The sequence below is a fragment of the Muscardinus avellanarius genome (assembly GCF_963383645.1).
Source record: "Muscardinus avellanarius genome assembly, chromosome: 2".
NCBI classification, from domain to species: domain Eukaryota; kingdom Metazoa; phylum Chordata; class Mammalia; order Rodentia; family Gliridae; genus Muscardinus; species Muscardinus avellanarius.
Genome location: NC_137787.1, coordinates 7,792,500 through 7,803,105, shown reverse-complemented (window position 1 = coordinate 7,803,105; position 10,606 = coordinate 7,792,500). Strand labels below are relative to the sequence as shown.

The 10,606-nt window shown below is 66.8% G+C and overlaps 1 protein-coding gene across 2 annotated transcripts; it reads right to left on the bottom strand.

Annotated features, from left to right (window-relative positions):
* Nucleotides 1-442: 442 nt before the first annotated feature.
* Nucleotides 443-7,362, bottom strand: ECEL1 (endothelin converting enzyme like 1; the record flags this gene model as incomplete). Of its 2 annotated transcripts, none has more annotated exons than XM_080689678.1 (17): nt 443-542; nt 658-734; nt 927-1,022; nt 1,290-1,355; nt 1,635-1,759; nt 1,917-1,984; nt 2,445-2,496; nt 2,571-2,629; nt 2,895-2,998; nt 3,115-3,189; nt 4,246-4,344; nt 4,720-4,942; nt 5,518-5,642; nt 5,775-5,867; nt 5,945-6,055; nt 6,127-6,195; nt 6,649-7,362. In XM_080689678.1, the coding sequence occupies 17 exons, from the start codon at nt 7,360-7,362 to the stop codon at nt 443-445; spliced, it is 2,256 nt and encodes a 751-aa protein (XP_080545804.1). The 2 variants fall into 2 exon arrangements, with proteins under 2 accessions (XP_080545804.1, XP_080545805.1); XM_080689679.1 differs by having other exon boundaries at nt 2,901-2,998.
* Between the last annotated feature and the right edge of the window lie 3,244 nt (nt 7,363-10,606).

The window sequence follows — 10,606 nt, the reverse complement described above, 5'->3', positions numbered from 1 at the left end:
AGAACTTTGGGAGGTGGGACAGAGGTGGCCAAGCCCAGGCATCCAGCAGGGACAAGGAGGTCCTGGTCCTCTTGAGGGTCCCAGGAGCGGGCTCTGCCAGCCCACATGTTCTGGGGGCGTCCGAGGAAGCCAAGGCGACAGTATAGCAGCTTTATTCACCAGACTTGTCATCAAGAACGCAGCAGAGGCAGGCCCTATACATCCAGCCTGGCCGGGGGTCTGGCTCCCTGAGCCAGTGCTGGGCACCCCAGCACCTCCCACCGTGTGTCCCTGGAGCCCAAGCCTACGCCTGTCCAGGCCCCTCTGCGGTGAGGGCTGCAGGCCCAGGCGCTGGTGCCGGAGGGGCTGAGAAGGTGGATGGACCCGGGCACATGCCTGCCCCGGCGGCCAAGGGGCGACTCGTGCGGGTGGTGGGGGCGTGCAGGCAGACGGGTGGCCAGGCTCACCACACGGAGCACTTGTGAGCGGGGTTCATGGGCGAGTCCTTGGGACAGTGGAAGGCCCGGCCGAACTCCTCAAACTGGGATACACTGCCCAGCACCCTGGGGAGGGGGAGAGGCCCAGGTGGTGTGGGTCGTGGTGGCCACCCCTCCCCCAGCTGCCAGGTCGACTTCTGTCCCTTCCGGCCCCTGCTCCCACCCAGGCAGGTGGGTGTACCTGTAGTGCTCGGGGGCATGCTTGTCGGTCAGCACTTGCAGGTAGATGGACTGTGACCGCCGCTTGATACACCAGTTCTGGGCCCCGGAACAGAGGGAGAAGACGGGGAGATGAGGTCGGGCACCCACTGTCCACCCCACACGTAAGGGTACGGCCCCGCCAAAACCCAAGGGCCCATCATCTCTCAGGGGACTGGTGACGGGGACGGGCTGGCTATGCGAGGCAGGGCTGGGACAGAGCCTGGTGTCGTCCGCCCACCCCCAGCCCACCTGGGCAAAGGCGATGAAGAAGAGCTGGTTGTGTGTGTATTTCAGCCGGTGCAGTGGGTGCTCCGGGCCGTGCTCCCGTACCCACTTCTGATAGGCCTGGGGTACAGAGAGTGCGGCTGCTATTCCTACCAGCCCCGCGCGCTGCCCCTTCATCCTCCGCCCAGCCGGCCCTCCTACCAGCCCAGCCCTGCATGATGAAGGCCTCTTCCTCTCCCAGTGGACACTGTGCTGGCACAGGCCCCTCCCTAGCCTGGCACGAGCTCTGCAGGCTGGGCAGGGAGGGGTGGCCACCACTCTAGTCTGGGGTCTGCATCAGTACCCCTCCCGCCCACCAGCAGGACAGAGGGAGGGCAGGGCGCTCACGTAGTAGGCCAGCTTGAGGCCACCCATGTCTGCAATGTTCTCGCCCAGCGTGTGCTTCCCGTTCACCTGCAGGAAGGGGAGAGGCGGGCGCTGCACAGAGCCGGCCAGCCTCCCTTGGGCCTGGCTACCCGGTGCCCCGCCCCGGCCCACGCTCTCTCCTCCCTTTCCTGGGGACTCTGTGGAATGCCTTCTTCCTCTCCACCCACAACGTGCACTGTCCGCACCAGCGTGACGCCTTGTGTGTTGTGCGTGGGAACCCTGAGCACATACGCTGGGGCCTAAGCACGGGCTTGTCTGGGTACATGTGTGCCCAGGAGTGTGCGTGCCCGGTGGCTGGGGCCTCACCCGCTGGTTGTACACGGTGAAGTTGTCATAGAGGCGGACAATGCACTCAGCCTTGCGCAGGAAGCGGCTGTAGGAGGCCTCTGTCCACCAGTGCAGCAGGTTCCCTGAGCGGTCGTACTGGCCTCCTGTGCACAGCAGGAGAGTCTGCTGAGACTGACCCTTACCCAGAACCCAGGCTGGGCACAGGACCCCTCCCCTCCCCACCTACCAGCCATCAGCCGCCCTCCTCCCCCCCCTTGCCTGTCCTCCCTCCCCAGCCACCCCACACCCAACAGGCCTCACCCCAGTCATCGTAGCCATGGGTCAGCTCATGCCCGATGATGGTGCCGATGCCCCCGAAGTTCAGAGACCTGGGCCGTGGCAGCAGCATCAGGCCCCAGCCCTCGACTGCCCTCTGAGAGCCCGCACTGCTGCCTAGGCCCCCGGAGGTCCCCAGCCAGACCAAGGTGGCCAGAGGGGTTCTACGAGGTTGCCCTGGGCACTCGTGCCTCGGCTTACCACGGACTCTATGAAATGGAGCTGTCCAGCTGCCTTTTGGGAAACAATATCTAACAAAGCTGGCCAGGGCGTAAGACAGGGATGGGAAGGACGGGAGGGAAAGAGAAGCACCACACGGGGCTGGGGTCCTTCCTCATCGCTAGAGTCCCTGAATAACAAAGGATGAAGGGAGCCTATAGGAACCCAGTGTCTGCCTCCGTTATAACCCAACCGGGGTCTGAAACTGTAGAGACCCCACCCCTCAATCTGCAAACAAGGCCTCCTGTGGGACCACCCCACCCTGGACACATCCAGGTCAGATTCCCTACTCACTGCGGGAAGTCGGGGTCATACAGGGTAGGCTGCAGGATGCCTGCTGGAAACACTAAGAGGAGAGTGTGGTCAGCAGGAGCACGCCCATTCCAGGGCCCCACACGCTGGCCGGGAACTGCCCCTTACCCATCTGATTCTTGTTGGGTAGATAGTAGGCATTGAGTGCCTGTGGGGGGAGCAGCCACCTGTGGAAGGAAGCCAGAGTCAACTGGGGCACACACCTGCTCCCCCACGACCTCAGCCCATCCTCATCCTCAAAGGCTGTCCTCAGGGCCCCGCCACAGCCACCTCGGGAAAGGACATCCTCCGGGCCTCCCTGGGGCCCACCGCCGCCCTGAGCAGGCTCATGCACCCCACTCGGCCTGGCTCTGGGGTGGTACGCTCCCCCAGCTCCTGGCCTTGGGGAGAAGTCTTCCTCCCCGACCCCTTTGCTTGGGGCCAGACACCCACGTGGACTTGTCCACCTCCTGTCGGATCTTCTTGACGGAGAGCTGGACGCTGAAGCGGAGGCTGTTCAAGATGTTCTTGAAGTAGGTCTTCTCATGGACCTCAAACTGTGGGGAACGGGCTGGCTCAGCGCAGGCCACGCCACCGTGAGGAGCCAGGATTCCTCCCCTCGGCCTGGGCTAAGTGCACCCAGCAGGCTGGGCGGGGCGGGCGACGGACGCACCTCGTACTCCTTGTCCACAGCCTCTGGCTTGAGCAGGAGGTCTGGGTAGCCGACCATCACCATCATGTACTGGAGCTGCGGGTAAGACAGTGGTCACCATGGGAAGCATCTTCAGTGGTCCATCAGGAGGGGGAGCATCTTCAGTGGGCCACCAGGAGGGGGAGCATCTTCAGTGGGCCACCAGGGGGAGCATCTTCAGTGGGCCACCAGGGGGAGCATCTTCAGTGGGCCACCAGGAAGGAGCATCTTCAGTGGGCCACCAGGGGGAGCATCTTCAGTGGGCCACCAGGAAGGAGCATCTTCAGTGGGCCACCAGGGGGAGCATCTTCAGTGGGCCACCAGGGAGAGCATCTTCAGTGGTCCACCATGGGGAGCATCTTCAGTGGTCCACCAGGGGGAGCATCTTCAGTGGTCCACCAGGACGGAGCATCTTCAGTGGTCCACCAGGAGGGAGCATCTTCAGTGATCCACCAGGAGGGGGAGCATCATCAGTGGTCCACCAGGGGGAGCATCTTCAGTGGGCCACCAGGGGGAGCATCTTCAGTGGGCCACCAGGAGGGGGAGCATCATCCGTGGTCCACCAGGGGGAGCATCTTCAGTGGTCCACCAGGAGGGGGAGCATCATCAGTGGTCCACCAGGAGGGGGAGCATCATCAGTGGTCCACCAAGGGGAGCATCTTCAGTGGGCCACCAGGGGGAGCATCTTCAGTGGGCCACCAGGAGGGGGAGCATCTTCAGTGATCCACCAGGGGGAGCATCTTCAGTGGTCCACCAGGAGGGAGCATCTTCAGTGGTCCACCAGGAGGGGGAGCATCATCAGTGGGCCACCAGGGGGAGCATCTTCAGTGGGCCACCAGGGGGAGCATCTTCAGTGGGCCACCAGGAGGGAGCATCTTCAGTGGTCCACCAGGAGGGGGAGCATCATCAGTGGTCCACCAGGAGGGGGAGCATCTTCAGTGGGCCACCAGGGGGAGCATCTTCAGTGGGCCACCAGGAGGGAGCATCTTCAGTGGCCACCAGGAGGGGGGCATCTTTGTCCTTTGTTCTCTCTGGTTATCCCCACAGCCTGGCGCCCAACAGCCACTCAGAGTGTTTGTGGATCCAACAACTGGGACTCAGGTCCCGTCTCACCTTGGCCCGGGCAGCCGCCTTGGTCTGGGCATCCATCCAGTCCAGCTCCTCCAGGCGCTGGCCCAAGATGTACTTGATGTCTTCCACCAGCTGCTGCACCTGCCGGATCAGGAGTCGGGGAGTAAAGACCCAGCCCAGGAGGCATTTGATCTGGCCCCGGCACCTAGCACCAAGTACCACTTCACTCAGTCCCACATCCTAAGCCCAGGGGACAATGCTGAGAGCCAAGGGGCCACCTTGGAGACGGGATCCACACCCACCTGGAAGGGGAAACCGGGCCACACAACCGGAGCCATTGCTAAGGCCCCACCTTAAGGAGGCAGGATGGCAGGATGGCAGAGAGGGACGTAGCGTGGAGACCCCTGAGAAGAGGCCTGGTGAGCCTAAGAGAGGACTGAGCCCTAACTGAGCTGCGGCGTCTCTCCCCACCCCCAGCCTGCACCTGGACCCTGCCCCAGCCCCGGCCAGGCTGACCTTGGCTTTGCTGGCAGCTGAGAAGTGCTCATGCACAAAGAGCGCGCCCAGCGCCATCCCAAAGTGCCGGTTGGCCTGGCCCAGGCAGACGCGGGCCAGCTCCTGGGGCTTGTCGCTGCCCTCCATCTCCCGGGCCAGCTCGTGCAGGGCCTCGCGGAACGGGGGGGACAGGTGCTCGCTCAGGACCACCACCACACGCCACACCAGGTAGTTGTGCAGGATCCTGGGGCCAGGAGAAGCAGGGGATACACAGACAAGCACGGGCTGGGCCCCCAGCTCCCCTTTAGAGAATGGACTCGAGTCCCCACGCTGCCCTTAGACATCAGCCAGGGCTGGGCTACATAGAGAGGCCCAACTGAAGGGTCCTGAGCCCCCATCACACAGTAGAACAGTCCTGCTGCTAAGCAAGGCCCCGATCCTGTTTCCTGGCTGGCTGTGGAGAGGGCACTGGCACCCCAAGGTGACTATCTGCCTCAGAGCTGGCCTCGGCTGGCCTCTTCCTTCCCCGGGTGGACAGAGGCCAGGAGGCGCTCCCCAGGCAGGCCCTGGAGCAGCAGGGCTGTGGCCATAGCTTCCCTGGGAGACAGCCCAGGTGAGGAGACTGCAGCTCCGGAGGCTCCCACAGGGCAGGGAGCAGGGGATCTGAGCCCAGGGGTCTGCACGCCCATCCAGGGCCCCACCTGCCTCCCCACGTGGCTCCTGCCCCAGGTGGAGGTAGAAATTCAGAGGTCAGCAGGCAGACAGGTCCAGGGTGCGGGGAGGGCCTGGAGGCGGGGCAGGGCGGGGTCTGCGGCCCACCTGTGGGGAGTGGCTCGGATGAGCTGGGACACCTGCTGCATGTAGTCTGTGGCCAGCAGCACCACCTCCTCGTCCTCTGAGAAGTCCTCCTGGAAGATCTGGTCCAGAAGCCACTTCCACTGCAGCTGTGGGTGGGTGAGGGCAGGGATCACAGGGGCATCAGGAGAGGCAGAGGGACAGGGAGCCCAGACACAGAGAGACCCGTCCAACCCCGGGGAGGGCGACCCCAGGCCCTGCCTGCCAGCGCCGCCACTCACGTGGGGGGTGATCTTCTGCAGCTGGCCCAGCGTCACTTTGTTGTACATGGAGCTGACGTCCCTCCGGAGGTCATCGTACTCGGACACGGTGATCTGGGATGGAGAGCAAAGGTGACCCAGTGCTGCCCTGGACCCCCATCCGGCCGCAGCACCCCAGCCCTGATGCTCACGTTGGCCAGCTGCTGCTCCAGCTGCAGGATCTCCTGGGCCTTCTGCTCCACCGCATCTGCCCCCAGCAGGCGGAGCAGCCGCTCCATGAACACCCTGTAGGCGGCCAGGACCTGCCAGGACAGGACTCCTCAAGCAGGGCACGGCTCGCCTGGGCCACCCCTCCCTCCACACCCATGCCCACCTTCTCGCTCTCCTCATCCTGAGCCAGGTACAGGGTCCTCTCTGGCAGGGTGAGCCCATCCTGGTCAATCTGGGGAGGGAGACTGGAGGTCAGGGGTCAACATGCCAGCTTCCCGCACACTGAATTCCCACCCAAATGCCCGGAGAGAGGGCTGCCAGGCCAGCACCCGCACCAGCCCAGGAGCGCAGACACCACCCCTCCCTCCAGCCAGGGGGCTGCCCAAAGCCCGGTCCCAGCCAGGAGCACCAGGCAGGAGTCCACCTGCCAGCCCTCCTCCCCTCAGGTGCACGGTGCCCAGCTGGGGGGACACCCGGGGGCTCCCCCGCGCTGCAGGGCCCCTCCTTCGCAGCCCCCGCCCCGCCCGCCCCGGGGCTGCAGCTGCGGCTCCCGCGGCTCCGCTGAACACCGCAGTTACTCCGGGAAGTGAGTGGCGCCCTCCTCCCGGGGCCGCGCGCCCCTCGGGCGCCCCTCGCCCCCTGCCGGCCGCCCCCCCTCGCCCCCCGCCGGCCGCGCTCCACTCACGCGGATGACGTAGCGCGAGGAGTTCCTGTCGTCCAGGCTGACGGTGAGCGAGAAGAGCGCGGCGGCGCCGTACACGCCCTGCACCTTGTAGAGCAGCCGGCCCAGGTCCCCGCGCGCGTCCCAGCCCCCGCAGTCCTCGATGACCTCCAGCATGGGCCGCGGCCCCAGCCGCTCGATCTCGCGCATGTCGAGGCACGAGCGGAAGAAGGCGCGCACCTTGCGCTGCGCCGCGCCGCCCGGGCCCCCCGCCGGCCGCGCCAGCAGCCGCCGCAGGCGCTCCTCGTTCTGCTCGCCGATGGCCGCGATGGTGCCGTAGGTGAGCTGGTCGTCGGGGATGGCGTGGCGCCGCAGCCAGCCGCCGCACGCGAACGAGTAGAAGTCCTGGCACGGGTCGATGCTGGCGTCCAGGTTGGCGGCCAGCAGGCGGGCGGCGCGCGCGAAGGCCTGGCGCTCGGGGCAGCCCTCGGGGCCGGCGCCGGCCGCGGGGCCCAGGTACTTGAGCGCCAGCATGGCGGCCAGGATGGCGCACAGCCCCGCGGCGAACACCAGCCCCGACAGCAGGCACACCTCGCGCCGGTTCCAGCGGGGCAGCCCGCCCCGCGCCCCCGCCGCGCCGCGCGGGAGGCCGGGCGTCAGGGAGGCGCCGCAGCGGCTGGCGTACTTGACCTCCTGGAACTCGTCGTAGTGCGCCGTCAGCGAGTACGGGGCCTCCATGGCGGCGCCGGCCGGGGTGGCGGGGGCTACGCGGGGCTCCGGGCCGCGGGCCGGCTCACCGGGGGCCGCATGGCCCGCTGCGGGAGGACCGAGGCGGGCTCGGACAGACGCTGCGGAGGACAGAGACGGACAGACGCTGCGGAGGACAGAGACGGACACACGCTGCGGGAGGACAGACGCGGGCTCGGACACACGCTGCGGGGAAGGGGTGCTCCCACGCGGGCCCCCGCGCCACCGGGCCCCGTCGCGCCCTGGGGGGCCGGGGGGGCACGGCCGCGGGTCTGGCAGCCCGCCCCCCGCACACTCTGGAGGCCCAGACGCCGCGGGCTCGGGACCGCACACCCCGCCCGCCTCGCCGCCCCCTCCCGCGCCCCGACCTCGGCCCGGGCCGGGCCCCTGCGCGTCGGGATCACAAAGCCGCCCCGCCCGCTCTGCGCACTGGACCGCCACGTTCGGACAGCCGCCCACGAGCCCAACTTCGTCCTCGAGAAAGTTTGCACAACGATCCCGGCCCGGCGTCCGGCTCCTTCCACGCGGCGGCCCGATGCCCGCCGCTCCCTCCCCGGCGGCAGCGCCCCCGCCCTGGCTCGGACGACCCTCGCCCCGACGGCCTCGACGGAGGACCGGGCCGCCCCCCCCCCCCGGGCCACTCCCGGCTTCAACAGGTTCTCCCCGGAACCCGAACTCGGCCGAAGTTCCCCCGCGGGCGAGGAGCCTCCCGCCTCCCGCCGCGCCCGGGGCCGCAGCGCCGCCCGAGCCGAGCCCGAGCTGAACAAAGCCGGCTCCGCGCGCGGCCCGGGGCGGGAGGGGCTGCGCGGCCGCCGCGGACTCCAGCGCCACTTACCAGCAGGTGCGCGCCCCGGCCGCGCCGAGCCGGGCCGAGCCGAGCCGGGCCGCCGCTCCCGCCGGGCGCCCGCCGCCGCCTCTGCTCCGCGCCGGGGCCGCTGCGCCGCCCGCCGGCCCGAGGGAGGGGGCGCCGCCGGCTCCACCCTCTCCGCCCGCCCCCCGCGCCCCCTCCTTCCTGCTTCCCCGCCGACTACCTGTCAGCTCCGCGGCAGCCCGGGGGATGGGGACGACGGCCGCGAGAGAGACGGGCTCCCCAGGGTCGTGCGCCAGCTTCGGGGCTCGGAGACCCCGCTCCGGCTCGGTCCCGGGGTGCGCCGCGTCCGCTCCGCTCCGCTGGCTGAAGATCGGGAGGTGCGGGGGCCGTCCCGACCGGCCCGAAGGACCGGAGCTCAGCCCCGGGAGGACTGCCGATGGAGAGGATGGAGAGCCGGCCTCCGCCCCGGGCGCACAGTGCCAGGGCCGAGCAGCCCTTCAACACTCGGCTTCATGATCTCCTTTTTAACCCCAAGTCTGGGGCTCTGGTGGGCCGGGCTCCCTTCGCGCCTCCCAGTGGGGAGCACTGCAAGAATAGGCTGAGGCTGAGACTGTGTACTCTCCAGCCTGGCTGGCCCTTTATCACTACCCGGGAGGCCCCTGGCCCAGGTAGGGAGAAGGCTCTCGAGGGGAACGAGAGAGGCCTCCCGGTGCAGACTGGGAGGGAGGGAGGGAGGGAGCCTGTCTGCTCTGCCCAGCAGCCCCATTCCTCCCACAGGCCCTGGGCTCAGGATCCTGGTGTGGACACGCGTGCAGGCAGGACTCTGAGTTTGTCTAGCACGCCCTTCATTCTTCCAGCTAAACCTGGTTTTTAGGGGCCTCCCCACTGCCTGGAAGCAGAGCTCACCTCTGCCTGACCACTGTACCCCGCGGGTCAGGCCCCTATGGGACGCAGACATGGTGGAGCTTCTTGGATGAATGGTGGCGCTGTCTCTGGGGTCTGAGTTCTCTGCTTTGCCCTACCCACTGGCTCTCCATACAGTGCCCCTAGCAAGGGACCCTCTCAGGCCTAAGGCCCTGCCTGCAGGACTGGCCTGCGCCATGTTTAAGATGGGCTTGGAGACCCATCCATGAGCCGAGCCGTGACAAGATGGGGTCTGCAAGGACCACCTCCGCATCCTACTAGCCCCCCCCCCCGGGCTTGCTCATCAGCCAGCTGCTGGACCCCTTGCCCTGAGTGGTCACCTGTGCCCCTGTCCATCTCTCCATCCCTCAGCCCCCACCCTGGCTACTCCTCCATCCCAGGGTTCCCCTCTGACCCATACGTCTTCTCAGGTCCAGTTAATTCCGCTGAGGAGAGATGGAGCTACGCACAACGTGGTGATCCCACGAGGGGGAGGGGAGGGCAGGGCGGTGGCAGAGTGGCTCTTTGTGCTTTTAATCTGCATTTTCCCCTCAACGTTCCGTCTCCAGGAGGATAATTTTCCAGCCTTTTCAGGCCCTGATTGGTATCATTTCTCCAGCAATGACAGCTTTTATTTTCCCCGAAATGAATGCCGTGAAATTTCCAAGAAATATAAAAATGGATATTGTCTCAGGGAGCTGACTGTCCTCCGACAGCACAGAGGCAAACGTGTCCCCCTGGGACTTTCGCTCAGGAGGGCGGGCACCCAGGCCTGGGCCCCTCCCTGCCCTCCTCCCTCCCAGGTCAGCTACTGGACCGCCTTCTGGCCATCCTGCCCCATCCCCTGCTGCATTGATCCGTTCCTCTGCCAGGCGCCTGCCTGCTGGTCAGCATCTTCTTCCCCACACCCAGCTGCGTGGGGCTCCCCAGCCCACCCTAAAGCAGCAGCCAGGCCATCTGACCACTTGGTTCTGGTCACCCCTACACAACCCACCCTAAAGCGAGTCCTGAGACCTACCCCCTTAACTCCCGGGCCCTTCTTGGAAAGGGAAGGTGAGGCTGCCATGGCCTGGCCACCAGCTCCCTGCTCTCTCTGCGGTTTCCAGAGCACCTCCCTGAAATGCCAGGGCGACCCCATGAGTGACAATAAGCCAGCTAAGGCCAGCCAAGCCCCAAGGGGGGCAGCTGGATGTGCAGCCTGGGGGGGAATAGAAAGGAGGGGAGCAGAAGCCAGCCTTCTGCCTCCCCCCACATCAAGGACAGGCCCCGGGCACCTGGCTGGAAGGTCTAGGTTCTAGGGAAGGAGTGCCCATCAACCCTGAATCCCCGTACTCTTGGGGACAGCTGTGCGCATGCGAGGGATTCACCTCTATCGAGAAGTTGCCGTCAACCTAATGCCGGGGGCTGGCTGTGATTAGAGCCAGCTCAGCCCCCCCCCCACCTGCCCAGGCCTGGGGTGGAACCGCAGCCCCACCCCACCCCACCCCACAACTATCCGGTGGGGGCCAGCTCTGCCCTGTG